The following is a 21967-nucleotide window of genomic DNA, read 5'->3' on the forward strand; positions in this document are numbered from 1 at the left end:
GGTAGAATGTCCACAGAAAATAGAGCCAAACCTGTAATGGGGCCCTTCTCTTCTATTATTTAAACTTCTATTATTTTGCCTTAGAGGAACAACCATTATTTAGATGACCAGCAAAAAGTTAAATCCGTGCTAGCCAGGATTATGTAGAAAAATTCTGCTCTTCATTCTTTTTTCAAACCTCTTGCTTCTTCTCCTCTGTACTTTTCCTTTATCTTTTAACCCTGCTTTCCTTTATTATCCTGAATTTTTTTCTCCTTCCCACCTTCATATTTCTTTACCTTTTTCTTTTTTCAGACTCTTACCTTCGTTCATACACTCTTCCTTTCTTTTGCTAATTATCTCTCTCGTTTTATCCTGTTATTTTTCTTTGTCCCTATCCCTAATTGTACACTTTTCTCTCCACTCCCTTTCTTTCATTTTCATGGCACTTTCATTCCCTCCTCTTTCTTTCACTTCCATTTCTCTTGATCACTTATTTTGCCTTGCCCGCTATTTTGTTTGTCTGCCTTCTTCTCGTTAAGCGTCCTCTCCCTCTCTCAGACTCTTTGTCTCTTTTGCTTCTTGCAAACTCCACTCTACATAGCACCTGTGCAAGTCCCACCCAACCCGATGTGTGTCCTTCTGCCATGGGGTTCTGAACATGAAGTTGAACACTTCCAAAGTCCAGTAACAGAGGAGTGAGAAATGTTGTATGCAATCCTCTGCTTCGATTCACCACTGCCGGGCCTGGCCTAGCAGTAGAGAAATAGCAGGGCTGGGTACTACTGCACTGCATAAAGTGGTCTGATGAGCCGCAAGTGGCCTAAGGCAGAGGCGTTGCTAAGGGGTGGGGGTGAGGAGGTTGTAGCCCCGGGTCTTTTGGCTGTAGCCCCGGATAGATGCTCAGCAGCTAAAGCGAATAGCTTTAGGCTAGCTAGCCCCAAGTCCCGACAGTGCCGACATTAGCGTAGCCCCAGATCTTTTCTAGACCTAGCAACACCCCTGGCCTAAGGCCTGCATAATTAGGTACACATGTCTGGGTGCACGTTTAAGTCAGCAAGCAAGGGTAATGAGAAGGCAGGCCACATAATGCGTGATTCGAATATGACACTAGTCTGATGAAAGCGCACTGTCCTCGCTTTCAGAGCCACACAGGTTGACCGTTCATAAACTGTGTGTAATTTATTATCAGAGAAGCTGTTGCTCAGATGTGAAGGTTCTTTTTCTGTTGTATTACACATGCCTGAGGAAGGGCCTAACTGCTATAGAAAGCTAGCTACCAAACATATGTGGTGGCCTAATAAAGATATTGGCAAGACAAGACCTTGTGTTCTTTTTCCTTTTTTTCCTTTTTTATTAACACGCTGTTCTCATTTCACCAAATATTTGTTATAGTTGGAAATTCGTTTACGATCTCAAAGCCAAAAAGTCAAATCTATTGTGTAATTTTTATGAAAGTAGACTGATCAAATACCCGTGTTCCTTAAAGTGCCAGTAATCCTCTCTGATATATTCTGAAATGTTACTTTGCATCAATATAATGTGTCACAGTTCTCTATCTGTTTTCATTCATATTGCAAAGGGTATAGTTAGACATACTGCCAAATATGTCTCTAATTTGGAAGATTAGGGTGTAAAGGTGCCTGGGTACTCCTGGATACACTTTGCCACATGCCACTGATAGACTTTTTCAACTGTGTCCTCACATTCTGGCCAGTTAACACGTACAAGATGGGGTTCAGGCAACTGTGTATGGATGCGATGCAGGAGATAAGAGGGAGGATTGAGACTAAGCGGTACATGAGGGGCAAGTTCATCTCGCGTGCAGCCACCATGAAGAGTATCTGTACAATGGTTGTCGGTGTCCAGGAGAGAAAGTAGACAGCCACCATGATGAGAATAACCAGGTATAATCTGGTGTACTTCCCTGTCTTCCCAGACTGCGATTGGCTGACTATAACGACGATGGTGACGTTGCATAGTATGATGATGATCAGTGGAATGAAGACACTGATGACCTGCAGGGGAATGAGAATGGACTCCATTGAGGAAATCATCCTATGCCACTTTTCCAGTTCAGCTCTGTTGACACAAGGCTGTGCATATTTTTGCCAGTCCTCAGCATAGCATTCTTCTTTGGTATCAGGGGCTTCTATGAACGGACTGCGGAGCTCAGGCATGGCGGGAATATAAAACCGAAGGACATCATGGGTCACTAAGTATATTTCATCACCAGATCCGTGTGGCTCAATATTGATGGGACCGGGCAATACTTCTTGCATATTGTAGCCATTTGTTTTTTCCGTAATATTTAGAAGTGCGAAGTCAGATGTTTTTTCAGCTTCATGAAAAATGTCAATAGTTAGGTTGCCATCCTTTAAGAAAGTAGACGTTAGGTTGTTCTCATGAAAGGAGCTCGACCTTAAATTGTTCTCTTGAAAGTCGACAGACGTTAGATTGGGTTCATCAAAGATAGCCAAAGTCCGGAAGTTCTGACGAAAGGATATAGAAGTTGGATTTTGCTCCGGAAAGAAGGCAGATGTTCGGTTGTTCTCCTGAAACAAGCCAGAAGTTTGATTATGCTCCCAAAAGAAGCCAGAGGTTTGGTTGCGTCCCTTAAAGAAGCCAGAGGTTTTGTTGTGCTCCTGAAAGAACCCAGAAATGTGATTGTGCTCCTGCAAGAAGGCAGAGGTTTGATTATGTTCCTGCAAGAAGCCAGAGGTTTGATTATGTTCCTGCAAGAAGCCAGATGTTTGGTTCTGCTCACTGATAGCTGTTGATATTCGGTTGTGCTCATTATAAGTTAAGTTGTCCTGATGGAAGAAACCATTTGTTAGGTTGTGCTCAAGGAAGGAGCCTGCATTTATGTTACTCACTTGAAATTCCCCAGCACTTGATTGGATTTCGTTCTCATGATCTGCTAAACATTGGTCAGAATTCAGAAAGAGATTACTGGCATTGAACACCTTCTCCCCATAGAAGTCAAGGAGGCATTGTTGGCCCTTTCTGTCAGTGGCCACTTTGCTTTGGAGCAGAAAAGGAATACTCAGCAGAAAGGCAGCAGTCCAAAGGGCAATGCAGATGCAGAGGGAGAGACATCTGGTCACATGCTTGCGATGCCAAAGCGGCAGTGCGACAGAGATGCAGCGGTCAATGCTGATGGCAGTGAGGATGAAAATGCTGACATACATGTTCATCGCAAAAATGAAGTGATGGAACGTGCACATGAGGGTGCCAAGTGGCCAGTGCTCCAGGAACAAAGAAACCAGCCACGGAGGCAAACAGAGCAAAAACACAAAGTCAGCCACTGCCAAGTTTAAAAACCATGTGTTGCTTTTGACCGTCTTCATCTTGAAACCAGTCAACCAAATCACAGTGGCATTGCCAACCAGCCCGACGACACTGATGATAACCAATAAAACAAAGTTTGTGTACCACATTACTTCTTTGTGGGCCTTTTGACCTCTTACGACACTGGTCTCTGAAAAGTTTCTTAAATTCCACAAGTAAGTGCAGACTTGTTCAACTTCCAGCATGGATGTGATCTGAAAGAAAATACAAAAAGAAGCGAAAAGAGAATGAGAAAAACAAGACATTCTCTGCTGTCTACACATTGGCTCATTCAGAAGCGTCCAGGGTCGCTAAACAAAAATCTTTATACATTTTCAGTGCAATTTCGCACAGATTGTGCGCCAAATCAAAAAATTGCCTTAGTGAAAGCAAAGTGGTGAATCATTAAATATTTACAGTAGGGTAATATATGCCCCAATGGAAATGCCAGCTCACTATTCCACTCCACTGGTGCAACGTTTCTGTAATGCAGAATCCGAGACCTTGTGAGGTGGAGACGTGTAAGGAGGACCCGGGAAGGCAGTCACAGGGAGGGGCTGCCTGGGTGTGGCGGAGAACCCATTCAACATCCGCCAATGGTGCTGCAGAGCCAGACATGAAGGGGCCCATTATATAGAGCAGAAGCCGCCTCAACAGACCGCCCTTACCTTATGATGCCGCCGGTGCGGACAGTGATGTGCGCGGCCCGTCATTGGGACCGGGTGCTGGCAGGGGGTGGTGCGGTCAGCCTGGCGAGTTCCTCTCGCCACCTAGGAGGGATCAAGTGGAGAAGCGGTGCTGCCGGCGAGGCAACCCCGACTCCGGAGACAGAGCGGGACGCCGCGCAGGAAGGACGAGACACAGCACCAGGGGTTTCCCATGTTGGGTGGCCTCACAGAGCTGAGGGAGTGCAGGCATGACGGGCTTTGAACACACGCCTTCAGACCACCGGAGAAATCCATGGAGATGGGCGGCAGCAACCTTTAAGGGAGGCGGGACATAGCAAGGGCAACCAATGAAGGGCCTGCTAGGTAGTAGCAGCTCTGATTGGTGGGGAAGTGAGTCAGGCAAAGACAACAAAAGCCTGCGAACTCACCCGCTCTGTGTGTTTTGTTTTAGAACATTGGAGAGGACACAAGGAGAAGAAACGACTGGTAGGCCTATCCGGACACACACCAAGAAATAACAACAGGCTCAGAAAGACAGCCTTCTACCTTCCAAAAAAGGGAATCTGAACAGTGAGGAAACTGTTAAGAACCTAAGGACCCTTCTTTTGTTTGCTTTAATGAAGAAATAAATTATAATTTCTGTAGCATCTTGGGCTCCTGAGTCATAATTCCACAAGTGGCGACGAGGATGGGATTTTTGACAGCACGAATGAGACACTGATACAAACGTTGTCAGAAGGCCTACAACAATTGCAGCAATTGATCCAGCTGCAAACCCAACATGCAGCAGCTGACCGCCAGGCTTTCCAACAAGCCATGCAGCTGCAGAGCACTCTACAAACAACGGCCCAGGACAAGCAGCATGAAAACATCACCAGGCTCACGGACACCGTTGCCAGCTCCAGAAATCTGCCGCTGGTACTGCCGGCATTGCTTCAGAAATATAAGGAACTGGAACATCCTGCCTTCTTCTTCACAAGCTTCGAGAGGATTGCAAGGAATGTGCAATGGCCACCTGAGCGCTGGGAACAGTATGTGGCCCCCTTGTTGTTGGGGACGATGCAGGGGGCATACCAGGCCGTGAACCCCAACGGTAGTACACCATATGGGGAGATCAAGGCCGCCATACAATACCGCTTGGGCCTGGATGAAGCGACCTATCAAATCCAGTTGAGAGACACTAAATTGAAAGCGGGGAAAGTCCAAGACAATTGTACAATCGCATCAAGGACCCGGTGGAGAAGTGGATGCAAAACCCTACCCCAGCAAACCAACCACTGCTGGACAAGATTATCTTGGAGCAGTTTATTGAAGCCCTGCCAGGCCTGATGCAGAGATGAGTTAGGCCGCATCCCCGGCCTACACTGGCGGAAGCCATGGACATAGCGTTGGCTTACCAGAAGGCTGGTTATAACCGAATACCAACAACTGAGGTTACCGGGAGTATGACATCGCCCAGTACAGACCCTGAACTCCACAAGGGGGCGGGGCTAAATTCCCAAGATGGAGACAATCTGATGGAGCAATAAGGAAACCGGAAGAAAGAAAACCCAGGCACGATGAGAAACCGTCTCCGTTATCCCCGGGATACCGACAGCCCCAATGCTTCGATTGCAGTGAATGGGGCCATATTGCTCAGTTCTGCCCCAGAAGGAAGACTACTGAACCTATGGAAGTCAGTTACATGAAATCGTATCCTGAAGAACACATCCCGGGCCCATAAATCGTGGATATACAGGTTGAAGGCAGGCCAACACAGGCGCTACTGGACAGCGGCAGCCGACAGATAGCTATCTCCCCAACCATGAGTAGCTCACCTAATTTATCAAAGGTAACCATACCGATAAAATGTATACATGGGGATGTAAAGTCATATCCAGTGAAAGAAATACAGATAGAATTAGACAATGAAACCACTCTGTTAAGGGCTGCCGTCTTACCCTCTCCACCCACCCCGGTGGTCATAGGCAGAGACCTACAACACTTTGATAAAGAAATGAAAACCCTGGACGAAAACGATTTCCCCACCAAGATTGAAGCCACAGAGTTGGGGAACTCCCCAAGGAAATCACCAGGGAAGCAAAGACGAAGTCGACTGGCTTGGTGCCAGGCTAGTTATATGACTCGCCCCATCGACTGGAAACCCAAAGACCATGAAGACTCCCTTAGGAGCAAAACCCTAACAGACCACACTCTTAGAGTAGCCGTGAAAGAGCAACCAATGAGAGAAACCCTGACATATCCAAGGGGCCAGGATTCATGTTTCGCCATGGGTTATTGTATAGAAAATACAAGGCTGATGATGGGGAGATCAGGGAACAGCTGGTATTACCTAAACCACATTGTATGGTAACTATGCAACTTGCACACAACCACCCATGTGTGGCCACATGGCTTCCTTGAAAACACAGCAGAACATCCTAAAGAGATTCTACTGGCCCAGTATCTATGGGGAAGTAGCTAAATTCTGTAAGGTATGTCCTACATGCCAACTAACTAGCGGTGTCATGCCAGCAAAGGCACCATTACAGCGGATGCCGTTCATTGCTAGTCCCTTCCACCGGATTGGCATGGACATAGTCGGACCCATAGAACCTATCTCCAGAGGATACAAATATCTACTGGTAATTGTTGATTATGCTACGTGGTATCCGGAGGCATTCCCCCTGAAAGGTACCCAAGCCCGACAATTGTGAGACCAACTTATTCAATTTTTTGCAAGAGTGGGAATACCCTCCGAAGTCATCACTGATCAAGGAACGAACTTCATGACTACCCTCCTACGTCAGGTTTACGGGAGATTACAAATCAAACAACTACGCACTTCAGTGTACCATCCCCAAACAGATGGTCTGGTCGAAAGGTACAACAAGACGATCAAGAAAATGATAAAAAAGAGTAACCGCGCCGGAAGGAAAGAACTGGGACCACATAGTACCGTTAGTCTTGATGATATTGAGGAATACACCTCAAACTTCTACAGGCTTTTCACCCTTCAAACTTTTATTTGGAAGGCAACCACGGTCCATACTGGATCTAGTAAAAGAGGAATGGGAAGCCTCAGCTGAGATCTCCTTCACTGAATACACCAAAGAGTTAAAGGAACATCTGACAGCCCTACGAGCAATAGCCGAGGTGAATCTCAGTCACGCACAAATAAACCAAGAAAAGGCCTACAATAAGGGAAGCCGAATGAGAACATTTAAACCAGGGGATCAGGTACTGGTACTCTTACCCACCAGCACCAACAAACTACTGGCCAGGTGGAGGGGTCCCTACGAGATAAAGGATGTCCTTAGTCCAGTGACATATCGGGTACACCAACCGGACCGAGCCACACAGGATAAGGTCTACCATGTAAACCTTTTGAAGGAGTGAACCAAGCAACGCCGAGCAGCAAATATGGACATTGGCAAAGCAAACCCGGACAGTCAGTAGATAAGGATCAAATCAGCCTGGAAGACGTACACTGGGGAAACGCCCTAACACCCACAATGAAGTCGGAACTATTGACCAGATTATTCCCCTTTGTTGAAACATTCTCATCTCTGCCGGGGAGAACCAACCTGATTGAACATGGGATCGAAACAGAACCTGGACAGACCATCCACCTAAGACCATAGCGTATTCCAGAAGCCAGGCGACAAGTGATCAAAATTGAGGTGGAAGAACATCAAAGAACCCTCAACCAGCGCGTGGTCTTCCCCAATAATGCTATTCCCAAAGCCGGATGGTACGGTTCGGTTTTGTAAGGACTATAGGCAATTAAACTCAATTTCCCAATACAAAGCATACCCCATGCCACGAATGGATGAACTGCTAGAAAGGCTCGGATCCACCCACTCCCTGAGCACTTTGGACCTAAGGGCTATTGGCAAATCCCCTTACGAGCCATGGACCGGAAAAAAACTGCCTTTACAACACCTCAAGGGCTATACCAATTCAAGGTTTTGCCATTTGGTCTACATGGTGCACCCACGACTTACCAGAGACTGATGAACGTAGTCCTAAGACCTCATGATGAATATGCGGCTGCATACCTGGATGACATTGTGGTATACAGCAAGATGTGGAACAACCATCTACACCACCTGGAACTGGTAGTGGTGGAACTACATAAGGCCGGTCTTCACATAAATCCTATGAAGACTGTGATGGGAGCACTCGAAACGAAATACCTACAACACCTAGTCGGTGGAGGCATCCTACCAACACAGGTCTCAAAGGTCGAGGCCATCCACAAAATCCTGATACCCACAACCAGGAAGCAAATCAGGGCATTTGTGGGTTTCATCGGTTATTACCGAAGATTCATACCAGATTTTTCCACAATTGCAGCACAATTAACAGACGCACTGAGAAACAAAGGGTCTCCTGACCTAACCAGGAACTCAGCTGCATTGGAGGCTATCGATGTCCTAAAACAGAGGATCACATCGGATACCGTACTACAATGCCCTGATTTCCAGAAACATTTTTACCTACAAACGGATGCATCGAACCAGGGACTGGGGGCCGTGCTCTCACAGGAACAAGAAGGGGGCCTACAAACGGTCTGTTTCATTAGCAGAAAGTTTGTGCCTCATGAGGTGGCATATTCCACTGTCGAAAAAGAATGCTTAGCCATCAAATGGGCTGTGCACTCCCTGAAATATTATCTGTTGGGCCGCTGATTTACGTTATATACGACCACTCTCCTTTGCAATGGCTCGCAAAGCATAAAGACACCAACCGGCGAGTCCACAGGTGGCACCTCTCCCTACAGCCTTTCAAGTACCTTACCCTGCACCGGCCAGCCGGATTTCAACTGGTAGCCAACTATCTGTCCAGGAACTCTTCTTTGGCCGATTGGCAAGGGATTGTGGTGGGGATGTGTGAGGTGGAGACGTGTAAGGAGGACCCAGGAAGGAGGTCACAGGACGGGGCTACCTGGGTGCAACAGACCGCCCTTACCTTATGATGCGGCCAGTGCGGATGGCGATGTGCGCGTCCCGTCATCGGGACCGGGTGCTGGCAGGGGGTGGTGCGGTCAGCCTGACAAGTTCCTCTCACCGCCTAGGAGGGATTGAGTGGGGAGGCGGCACTGCCGGTGAGACAAACCCGACTCAGGAGACAGAACGGGATGCCATGCAGGAAGGATGAGACACAGCACCAGGGGTTTCCCATGTGGGACTGCCTCGCAGCGCCGAGGGAGTGCAGGCGTGACAGACTTTGAACACACCCCTTCAGACCACCGGGGTAATCCATGGAGATGGGCGGCAGCAGCCTTTAAGGGAGGAGGGGCATGCAAGGGCAACCAATGAAGGGCCTGTTAGGTAGTAACAGCTCTGATTGGTGGGGAAGTGAGTCAGGCAAAGACAACAAAAGCGCGCAAACTCACCCGCTCTGTGTATTTTATTTTAGAACGTCGGAGAGGACACAAAGAGAAGAAACGACTGGTGGGCCTATCCGGACACCAAGGAATAACAACAGGCTCAGAAAGACAGCCTTCTACCTTCCAAAAAAAGGAATCTGAACAGTGAGGAAACTGTTAAGAACCTAAGGACCCTTCTTTTGTTTGCTTTACTGAAGAAATAAATTATAATTTCTGCAGCATCCCGGGCTCCCGAGTCATAATTCCACAGATCCATTGACCTTAAGAGACATTGGGAGATAGACTGTGAAGCCATGCTTATATTTCTGAGGCATCTGCATGTATCAATGTCTCCCGATTGCATGCAGTATGTAGGGAAAATAAGGCTTTGAATTTCAGCTGGGCAGAATATTAGCAAAAACTATATATATACATATATATATATATATATATATATTACATATATATATACTAATATTAAAGTCAGTTTAGTCCATAGATTATTGGTGCAAATCCTTGGTGCAAATCATTGGTTCAAACCGGGCTTTTTCATAAGGTTGCAAGCACAGGCTGTGCAATGTTGCTTGAGAAATGCAAAAAATAAAGCTTCTTTTGTGATGAAGATGTGTGAAGTGGGAAAAGTGAACAAAAGGCTCCCACCAATCCCCTCTCACCCCTGGCCTAGAGGATCACGGCCCAGACACCCGCCACAAGAGGAGTTTGCCCAGTTACCAGACGACCAAATACCCTGGTACAGGAACATACGGATGTGCCCACTCGCGTGCCCACCCGCCTGCCCACCAGCCTGCCCTGCACATGCCGACACCTGCGGCATGGATGGACTCGACTGAACCATCCAGCACTAAATCAACACATCGTTAGAGATGCCATGACGACCTAGCCAACGGTCAGCACACCCGTGCAAACATGCACACTGGACACTCCCACACAAATCCACATGAAGAACATACTCAGTGCTATGACGTAGGCGATGGACACACCCACGGACGTGCATCTTTATTATTTTCACATAGGCTTTTCAAAATGCAGAAACGCAAGACGCACAATGAACTCATCTAAACTGCTTGCTCACGCTTCTCCTAAACCCATGCATTACAATGAGAAATATATAACGAAGACATGATACTGGGGATAAAGCAATATGATACCATAACCTAAAGCGCTCTGTATCAAACGGTTCCACCTATGCACCAGGCCCAAGTAGGCCGCAAGCAAAAGCTTCCATGAACATTGAATGAGCAAGAGTTCGGTTGCTGACCCTGCAGAATGAGCCCGGCGAAAGCAGACAGTCAAGGGCACAACGTTGCAAACTCACATACCGCAAGCCGACGCCAAGGTCACACCTGCAAATTAAGCCAGGCACACAGTGAGAAATGCAATATTAATTGTGCAGAATTCTGCTTCAAACACGGTCCCACCTCACGTGACCAAGCCGAACCTGATAGAGTGACAAGCCCAGGAGCAGGGAGGCGCCTGGATCCCCCGTCTCAAGACACAGGCAGATACAATTAAGCGACTCAATGGACATCTGCGGCGGTGGGAGTAGTCGGCCTTCCAGCATATGAATAAATCCTCACATTGTCTGCACATACCCATAGTGAAACATTGTTGCAAATGACAGGTGCACCGCGAGCTGGGAACAGCGATGGTCCCAGACTGGGGGGCTCGCGGGTGGACCAATCAGAACATGGGGCTCTTATCACTGACGCCATTAACATTGACCAATCCTCAGGGGTCTTCATGTAACAATTTTTATATATCAAATTGAAGGGACAACCCAAGTATACCACCTGACTGACCCTTAACCACTAACAACGTTCTCTATACGTATGCTATACTAACCCTACCACTCGGGGAACCAATCCAGAGTGGCGATAGGTTTTTTGCTAACTTTCCCAGGTGACGCAAGTAGCGCGTCATACTAAGGTAAAAAGGGCCTGCGAGCCCCACGATGATGAGAGAGTGTCAGGACGGAAGCGTACGATCCTTGACCCATCCCTGCCGTTGTGTTTAATAAACAGCAGAACCACCTTGCTTCTTGCGTGTGTCTCATACTCTATCTCTTTTTGGGATATACAGGAGGAGTTGGGGCCTCCCTGCCCGGAGGTCCGCGGACGGCCCAGCCGACCCCGGGAGAATTTCCCCCTGACAAGTTGGAGGCACTGCTGAGATCTGTTTAAGATCTGCTTTTATTTTATTTTTCCAAGTGCTCCCGTTGCGAGGAGGCCCGGCGGCGCAGCCCCCTCTGCCGCTGCCCCCTTTTGAGGACTACAGGACCATCGCGGAACTGCGAGACGACCGGACAGCGCAATCCGGATATTGGCCCTCGGGAGCCGGTTGAGAAGTATCCCGCCCGCGGTTGGCGAGTGTCCAGACGTAGTCCAGACGAGGGGAGGTGGCGAGCCGCTTGGAGGGGTGCACGCAGTCGAGCGGCCCTGCATGAAGAGAACTTGGTGAGTATGCCACACCCAACAAGCAATGTGAAATTGTGAGGGAGGGGGGAGGAATTGAATACGGGAGGTGGGAGGTGTTGCACAGGTGCGCGGCGAAGGTTTGATAATTTAGTGTTGGCAATGAAATGAATGGTAGCCGGACGAGTGCGAGAGCAGTCCGCTACGTTACGGGAGAGAAGGGGGCGGGGCACGAAAACATCACCTGCGGCCGCCCGTAGACACTAATTGGCCTAGGTCGCGACCATGTGTAAGGGTGTGTGTGTGCGCGGTTTCCTACGATTTGGCAATTATTGATCAATGAGTAGATGAGGATCCCTATTGATCGAGCAGGAAACTCGATAGATAGATGACATTTCCCTGTAGGCGGTAGCTAGCTAGTTGCCCAATAAGGAAGATAATTGGCTGGTTAAGCCCTCCTGTCGAGGGGCGTATCACACGCGAGGCGACGCAGCGTGCGCAGTCCGATTATATTATTGATTACCTTGTTCCAGGAGTGACAGGAAGACAGCTGTGGGGTTAACGGGGGTAGATTGCAAGTGTATTTTGGACTTAAAGAATATATGAAGAACTTACCAGTAGTTTGAAGAGATCGGTGACGTCACCAGTAGGGCTTTCATAGGACATCTCGAGCACCAGGCATCTTTATTTTTGAGTGGCGGGGAGGAGAGCTGTGGTAAGGGCGTGGAAACGGAGGTAAACGGTAATGAGTTGATCGGGGGGAAGGCGAAAAGGGGGACGTGGCTGCGCACGGAGAACGCCGGCCACGGCAAGTGTAGAAGAGGGAGGAGGAGCAAGTGAAAGTAGGACGGCTGTATAAGAACGTCACAAGGGGCACGCAGCCGCAGGGGGCTACGTGCGCCTCGGCCGCAGGGGGCCGTAAGGGTGTTGTATAAAGGAAGAAAAGAAAGAAAAGAATATACAAATGTAAATACTATATTTTACTAATTTTCCTTAGCGGACTATCGCAAGTCCCCAAACTTACGGGGCCAGGTAAAGATGTAAGGCTGTATATTGTAAACTGTTAGTAAGATAACCGCTACCAAATAGGGGAAGGATAACAAGTGGAGCGCTACTATGTCATACGGGGCAGGATCGGGAGGGTGAGGGAACACCCTCACTACCCCGCTGCAACACATATGTAAAACACTGTCACCCCATAGGGAGAAACTGATCAAGTATAGCATAGAATGGACACAGGGGACGGACAACAAAATGACGACACCATGGCCGCCTAATGGTAGCTTCGATCCATATACCCAACATTTATTATTAAACCACCTGCATAATACATACAAGGGGAAGAAGTTGACACACCACGTGGAGGTGTTCAACTTATGGAGGATGTTCCAAGGGTCCCGACCAGGACCAAACGGAATGTTCATTGTGAGGGAAACAACGGGAGATAAGGAGATTAAGGAGGAGGGAGAGAATGGGGAAAAAGAGGTTGAAGGCACCCGTAAACAGGGAAGGGACAAGAGGGAGGAGAAAAGAGTGACAACTCAAACGAAAACGAAATAAAAAAGGAACAGAGCGACGATATACCCCTAGCGAAGGTAGTGAAAACAGAGGGAGGGGGGTTGTATCCTTTAAGAGAACTAGGAGAAATAGCAAGAGAACAATTAAGGGCGGCTGAGGGGTACTCGAACCCGGCATACAGCCCGCCTCCATATACAGCTACAGGTAGCCACACGGGAGGGGAGCGGACTAGTACAACGGGACCAGCTCATAGGAAGATGCCAGCAGGGGAGGGGAGGACTGGAGGAGAGCAGACTACGGACGTAGGAAATGATGAGTGGGTAGCTGCGCAGGTACTATTAAAATTACGAGGTTCATTAACAGGAGAAGAGAAGGGGGTAGTAAGGAAAATGGACGAGGATAATACCAGGGAGAGTGAAATGAAAGGGGAAGAGGGGAAAAGAAAGGGGGAAGAGCTGTTACGACAAAAGGAAGAGATTTTGGAGGAACGATTAGCAGAATTAAGGGATGAGCAGAATGCACTGATCAAGCAGCTCGAGAAGGGGGAAAGAGAGAGAGCACGGGAAAGGAAAGAAGGTAAGAATGAGTTGGAAAAAATGAGAGAACGAAATGAGGAGCAAAGGAGAGAAGCCGAAAGGGTAAAAGCAGTAGCAGAAAGGGTATCAAGAGCAGCACTGCGTGAAAGGAAAAGAGAGGAAGAGGAGAAAGAAAAAGAAATGGCAATATGGAAGAAGAGATTACTATCAGAAACGACAAGGAAATACGAAGAAGGGAGGATGATAGAGAGTATATTAGAACGGGAGAGGGAGAGATGGGAAAGGAAGAAAGAAGATGAAAGGATATTGGAAAAGATGAGCAGTGAAGTAATGGAAGAATTAAAAAGGAAAAGAGAGGAAATTGGTAGAGAAATAGCGGAGAGAAATGAAGGGGAAAGAGAAGATAGGAGAGGGGAGAGTGAAGTAAGGAGGCATGTATATAGAGGTACTGAAGTAGCAACAACATCAGCCCAAAGGGGAGCGATTGGTAAAGAAGAAAAGGGAGGAACGGACCTAATAGAGTTAAGAACAGTAACGATTAGGGGGAAAAAGACAGATTGGGGGTTGCCATTTACGAATGACTTTTGTAGTGAGGAAGAAGAAGGAATGGAGAAGGAAGGAAGAAATAGTGAAAGGGAAAGCCTAGATAAATTATACACCACCCGGACAAATAGAGACTCACCATGGATCTGCAGGAGAAAGGAAGAACTGGAGAGAAGTGAGGAGGAAGAGCAAGGAATAGCGGAAAGGCAGACACGTGAAGCCACACCGTCACCATCCCGTCCTACATGCTCCACCACCTCACGCTCATTACGTGCAACAGGTCCATCTAAACTCGCGCCCTTCACAAACTAACTGACACCCTATGCAGGAAGGCTTAGAGACCTCACTGGACGCAGGCAGGGAGAACAAATACACACGCCCACATTAAATAAAGGAAATGATGAAAGAAGGGGAAGTGACGGAGGAGAAAGAGTTCAGAGCAGGAGAAATATGGACGAAATTGACGATGTAGAAGAGACGGAAGAAGAGGAGGGGTGTGCGGACTCGATTTTGTGGAACCCAGGGGGTCAAACGGGACACAACTTAATGTCACTTCTGGAGGGGGGAGGGGTTAGACCACAATACGTCCCTTGGAAGCATGCAGACAAGGAAAATATAAAGTGCAGACTCCCATCATTAAGTGGAGGTGCGGGTAAATGGATATATGAAATGGAAAAACACACCGCAGGACAGAAATTGGCAGTGGGAGATGTAAAGGGCCTTCTAATATCAATATTAGGGGATGCAGCGGATGACATCTGGAAGAGAGCGGGCTTCCCCGGGGTCACAATAACAAACACATCACATGATGGGGCACCATTCACAAACTGCAGACATGCATTATGGCAGGCACTGAGGGTACAGTATCGAGACACATCAGACATAGGAGAAATTACCTCGCGCAAGATGCGTGAGAACGAAGATCCTGTTGATTATATCCAGGAAATTCAAGAGAAGTGGCGTATGGAAACTAGAGAACAATGGGACAAAACACCAGCAATATTCTATCATATACTAGTACAGGGGCTCCCAGAAGCAGTTCAGAAACAACTGAAGAAAGTAGTGGGGATGGAAGCAAAAGCATGGCCAGAAATACAACTGACAATAGTGCATCATTGTAGGACATGGCAAGAAAAAATGAAAAAAAAGGAAGAGGATAGGAAAACAGAAGAGGCTAAACTAGTACAGAAAAAACGTACTAAATACACGATGGAAGGTGCACTAATAACTACACCTACAACAATGACTCAAAGCCCCACACAAGTAGTGGCTGCACAAGATCCCTCCCAAATACAATCATCGCAGGCTGTAACACAACAGATGCCGCCACTCCAACCATACACGAATAACATGGGAGGAGGATACTCAACGCCAGGTACTGGGTATTATAATCACAACAGGGGAAGGGGAGGAATAATGAGAGGGAGAGGATACGGATATAACACACAACAGCAGGTGGGGGGACTTAGAAATTCCTACCCCACCGGGCAACCAGTATATCAGGACAACACAGGAAGCTTTCCATGGCAGAACAGGGAACCACTGGTGTGTTGGATTTGTGGATTAGTAGGACACATGTCGCGCACGTGTAGAGTGAGACCAGGCACACCATCATGGAGTGAACAGGGACAACAAAGGCCCACACAGGAACAGCAGGGCATCCAGCAACAGCAGACATTGCAACAGGGAAATGAACAGCAACAACTAGTAACACAACAACAGCCACAGACATATTCACTGCCACAACGACAGGTAGCGATAACACAACAACCCCAAGCACAGCAAGTACAGCAACCTGCACAAGTCCAAGACCATAACATAACCTCTACCAATACCCAACTACAACAAACACAACTGGGTAGGGTGACGGTCCTGGGACACAACCCTTAAACAGGAAGTGGTCAATCATTATACCCTCAATAGGACAGCCCACAGACGGCCTTGGTGTGTCCCATCCTGTCGGTAACACCTAATAGTGCGGAGGAAGCACGCATAGAGGTAACGATAGGTGACAAAAAATTATCATTCCTTGTTGACACCGGGGCGACCCGGTCTTGCATAAGGGAAGGTAAATTTAAGATGTCAGGTGAAGCCATGAACACCCAAGGATTCTCTGGGGCTAGGGGGTTGGTTCCCTTTACTCATAACATTCCCTTATCAATAGGGGATTATGACATGTCAGTCCCACTTTTATATTCTAGGGCCTCACCAGTAAATATACTGGGGAGAGACATAATGAGCAGTTTGAAAATGACGATCTCCTTTATGGAGGACGGCATAATTTGCTCCACTCCAGGAATTAACATGCTCACTGCACGACAGATTATGCAAGCATACTGTGGACAGACAGTGATTAGGGCTGAGCCAGTAGATGGTGAACTGTTCCAGTACGGGACAGACATGGCATTTGCATGGATGCCAGGGATAGAAGGAAAGATCTGGAGGAGGCCAGCAGCCTATTTGTTTAGACCAGAAACACCAGCCAATGAACCAGAAGGAAAGGTGATTTCAGTGGACATAGAGAGCATTATAGCAACCGCTGATTACATTGCAGTACATGCCCAAGACAGAGAAGGAAGAGCATGGAGGGCAGTGATAGCACTAGTAGAAGGATGTAGACTCACCCAGGTGTCAGATGAGGAGCTCTTCTCAGGAGAAAAGGAAGAAGGTGAAATGGTATTTATGATGAGTGTGGAAATATGGCTAAGGGTAACGTACAAACAAGTGGCACAGAAAATTGCAATGGCACTTGAGGCACCCACGTCCACCCCAGTTCCCTTCTTTGAGGAGGATATGGCAAAAGTACCCACATCATTATGGACTACCAGCCCCTATGACGTGGGGTGCATAAAAAGCATAGGGGGAGTAAGAATAAAATTGAAAAAGGGTGCAATACTCCCCAGAGTGAAACAGTACCCACTATCAAAAGAGGCAGATGAGGGCATATATGACACAATAACGGCCCTTATAAATAATGGCATATTGGTCCCATCAGAATCACCATGCAACACAGCTGTATACCCAGTGCGCAAGGCTAAAGGGGGGTCTTGGCGCTTCATACAGGACCTCAGGCCTTTGAACAACATAGTGGAAGCAGAATACCCCATAGCAGCAAACCCGGCCACAATATTGTGCAGCATTCCAGCAGAGGCATCACGGTTTACAGTGATCGACCTTAAAAATGCTTTTTTCTCAATACCACTGCACCCAGACCCACAAGATCTGACAAGCTTCACTTACAGAAACACAAAGTGGAAACACACCAGATTGCCACAAGGGTACTGCAAGTCACCCTCAATATTCAACAGAGTAATACAGATGGATTTGGGTAACATTGAAGTGGAAAGCACAGTGTTGCAGTATGTTGACGACATAATAATTTGCAGCACAAACGAAAGAAGATGCAGAGAGGACTCATTAAAGATGCTGACAATATTGGCTGAAAAAGGTTACAAGGTAGACAAGGAAAAGTTACAGTACTGTCAGGAACAGGTACTTTACATTGGTCAGCTCATATCCCAATATGGAAGAAAGATTGCACCACAAAGAGCACAGGCCATTTCAAAAACGCCATTGCCACAAACAGTGAGAGAATTACAGCAGTTCATGGGTCTGTGCAACTACTGTAGAGCATGGGTATTTGATTACAGCTCATACATAGGACCCCTACTTGAGGCGTTAAAAGAAGCTAACAAAGGGGAGAAAAGTTGGCGTGGACAATGGAAATGAAAGAGGCTTTTGATGAACTGAAAGATGCAATATCAGCCGCTCCGGTACTGGCCACCCCAGATTATGAACGACAATTCTTTATATTTTCACATTGCGACTCAGCAGTAATGAAAGCAGTGTTGGCTCAAAAAACAAGCATGGGCTACAAACCAGTAGCGTTTTACAGAGGCCATTTGGATCCTGTGATGTTAGGTCATTTCCCTTGCGAACAAGGTCTCGCCGCAGCTGCCTTTGCGGTAGAGAAAGCATCAGCAATCACCATGGGGTGCCCAACCACACTATTTGTGGAACATGCACTATTTGCAATATTGAACAAGCCTAAGTCCACACTAACCACGCAGAAGAGGGCGTCAGGTTATGAGATCATCTTATCTAGAGCTGAACAATCGATTGTTAGATGCAGCACGGTCAACCCTGCAAGGTTTATAGCAGAAGTAATTCAGGAAGGAGACTATGCACACGATTGTACAAAGACTACTGAAATGTACTCATGTACTAGAAAGGTTGAAGAGAACGCACTAGACGGAGGTGAGCTCTTGTTCATTGATGGGTCATCAACAATTGACCAAAGTGATGGAATAAGGAGAACTGGGGCAGCAGTGGTAAAAATGACGGAGGTACCGGTGTGTGTGGCGATGAAATGCGTACAATTACCACAGCATTACTCTGCTCAAGCAGCTGAATTAGTTGCACTGATCTTGGCGTTGAAGGAAAGCTTTGACAAACGAGTGACCATATTTTCCGACAGTGCATATGTCACGTCTACTGTCCACTCAGGTTTGTCCAAATGGAGGAGAAGAGGGTTTAGGAGAGCTGACGGCACTCCAGTGCAACATGCTCTCTTATTGGCTGAACTAATTGAAGTAATAAATGACCCCCAAGAATTAGCCTTGGTCAAATGTACCGCACACACTAATGGAGAAGATCATATCTCAAAAGGGAATGCACCAGCAGACGCACACGCGAAGTATGCTGCTTATTTTGGCGAGATATGGAACCCCCCAGAGTCAGAGAGAGGGAGAGGGAGGGGAATAGCTAAGGAGATCTTGATAAGAGAAGGGTATACCCATCTCCCAGCCACACAGATAATGGAGCTACAAGCGGCTGCACCAATGGCAGAAAAAGAAATATGGGTAAAAAGAGGATGTACAATGTCACCAACTGACGCACTATGGCGCCAGGGTAGCACTGGAAAGATGGTAATGCCACTGGCACTATTGAACACCGCCCTGAGCCAACTACACCACCCAGCCCACACAGGCAAGGAAGTCATTGCAGCACAAATTAGGGAAGATTGGTTCTGCCCCGAGTTAAATTCCCATGTGTCAAATTTTATCAGCAATTGTCTCACATGTCAACAGTTCACGGCCGGTCACACGCTGAAGGTGATAAAAGGTACTATACCCCGGCCAGAGGGACCCTTCCGACACATCCATATTGACTATGTTGATATGATCAACGTATGTCAAGGAAATAGGTATATGATTGTAGTTGTATGCCCATTCTCGAGGTGGATTGAGGCAGGGCCCTGCTCACACCCAGATGCATTCAGAGCAGCTAAATTCCTAGTGAGGGAGGTCTTCCCCAGGTGGGGAGTGTGCGAAATACTGCGGTCAGATAATGGCCCGCATTTCGCCAATGAAATGTTCCAACACATCACATCCTTACTGAACATCAAGCATAAATTTGCATGTGCATATCACCCGCAGGCCAACGGTGTATGCGAACGCCTGAATGGCCTATTTAAGGAGGCAATTGCAAAAATACAGCAAACAACAAAGAAGAGTTGGCTGTATTGCCTTCCGCTAGCCCTATTTGAGCTAAGGAATAGACCAGGCTCCGACCACCACCTCACCCCTCACGAGGTGGTGACCGGACGTCAAATGCACCTTCCTCTGACGCCAACATCAAGAGCATTTACTGACTATGAAAACACTGCAACCGTCCTTGGTGATGAAATGTACCAATATGTGTCTTCTTTGATTACTAGTGTAGTGTTTGTGTCTCAACAGCTCGAGCGCACGCGGGGCGGGTCTAAGAGTGATCAACAAGAAGACGCGGATGAAGAATTGGAAAAGGGAAAACTGTGCAAAATTGCTAAAGGTGACCACGTACTACTCCGCAATTTCAACAGAAAGTGGAACAGCCCACGCTTCACTGGCCCCCACCTGGTAGAGGAAGTATCAACGAGAGCAGTAAAGCTACAGGACAAACGTGCCTGGAATCACCTACACGACGTAAAGATCTGCAAACTCCAGACCCGCCCTAGCGTCACCGACAGGGCCTTCGGAAGAACAGCAACAGCGTCACCAACGGAGGAAGGGACTTCTACCGCAGCTAACGGCCAAAGTGCCCCCATACCCTGCCACCCCCCTGATTCCCCAGAGAAAACTACTGAAATAGAAAGGGGTAACTACCATACCGCCCACCCCATGGTCACACAATCAAAGAGTAAAGAGACCTCTGCCAGTTGAGCCCCAAACCCTCTGCTCATCGACCCCCTACCCACTGCAGAAACAACCCAACTGAAGGACATTGTTTTGCACATACACATGTAAACACTTGAATGTTCTCTTTTTTTTTCTCTCGCACATGCAGGTACAGTGTATTATTGTACTGCTAAGAAAACAGATAACTAACAAAGTTCACTGCCCAGGAGTAGATGATACCCTCAGACAATAACTACCCTGAAGAATTATCACACCAATTTGTCTATTACATAAAAAGGCCAAAGTACCTGAAAAGGAGGAGGGTACGTGTCTACTACACAGCATTTCTCTTGGCCATAGAACAATCAATGCCCCACCTCCACCCATACTTGCCTGTCCTAAGAGATAGATCGCTTAGATTGGCGTGGGAACAGCTCTTCGCCTGGCACTGAACGACTACTTGATAGGGAGAGCTTGAAAACAACAACTAACACTAATAACAAGCATATTGAGAATTTTCAGGCGGGCAACTTTAACGTCGCAAGAATTAGCTGCCGGACTGCAGCAAGGTAAGAGCAAAATGCCGGTGAGACTAGCCTCTGTAATAAAGATGATAGGGATTTTGATGATCACCGGGTTCTTGGCTGCCTCTGTATGGCAGAACAGTTATGCTATCAATATTTTTGCTGTACCCAAACCTAATATACCCCTACCCCCGGCTGCAACAGGTGTTACGTCAGGTGGTACTAGCAAAATTCCACACAAGGGAAATAGAGTTAAATGCAGCACATACTCAGACAATAAAGATATTGACAACTACATACAAAATTCAGCACACGTCTCGAACAACATGTGGTACCAACACATGACTCAAATAGGTAAACAAACAACAGAAGACAGCTGCTACGTCTGCTCATTGATCCCATACGCCATGAGCGCTTCCCGAACTTTCGTTGCCACGGAAATAGATGAAAAAACAGCACGATGTATAATATACCTGGCACTGTTCCAAACGAAAGGGAGATTTCAAGGGAACACGGCGTACCTGGTATGGAAAACCCGAGACATATACCCGTACGAAAATAACTTCCTCTAGAGTTATTTGAGTTACCACAAGGCCAGTTTACATGCTGAAGCATTCAGATACATAACAAGTGGCCCTGAAAAAGGAGAAACAAAGAAAGTAACACTACAGTACCTACCATGTGATTGGTACACCACTGAAGTTCCTGGTAAACAAGGATGTTGGGAAAGACCACTGATAATAATAACAGGGAAGGTGTACCTGGGTGACAAATGGGACACAGGAGTGGTTGGCAGCAACATGGTAATGAGAGAGGATACTACAACTATTGCTGAACACAACAACAGATGTTGGATGACTTGGGTCAAGTACGTACCCATGCTAACGTGGATAGAGAAGGATGAAGACCCAATAACAATACTGCCG

The 21967-nt window shown here is 47.3% G+C and overlaps 1 protein-coding gene across 2 annotated transcripts in view; it reads right to left on the bottom strand.

The window, feature by feature from the left end:
* Positions 1 to 939: 939 nt before the first annotated feature.
* The window catches only part of LOC138579682 (C3a anaphylatoxin chemotactic receptor-like), a 118498-nt gene continuing 97470 nt past the window's right edge, over positions 940 to 21967 (bottom strand). The window contains exon 2 of one of the 2 annotated variants that reach the window (XM_069649922.1): positions 940 to 3524. In XM_069649922.1, coding sequence (XP_069506023.1) covers positions 1593 to 3524 — 1932 coding nt within the window. In that variant the 3' untranslated portion in view covers positions 940 to 1592. The remainder of the gene's footprint in view (positions 3525 to 21967) is intronic. The other variant, XM_069649923.1, reaches the window with a different exon arrangement.

The sequence above is a fragment of the Ambystoma mexicanum genome, chromosome 3p, assembly GCF_040938575.1.
Source record: "Ambystoma mexicanum isolate Mex_15411 chromosome 3p, UKY_AmexF1_1, whole genome shotgun sequence".
In the NCBI taxonomy this organism is placed as follows: Eukaryota; Metazoa; Chordata; class Amphibia; order Caudata; family Ambystomatidae; genus Ambystoma; species Ambystoma mexicanum.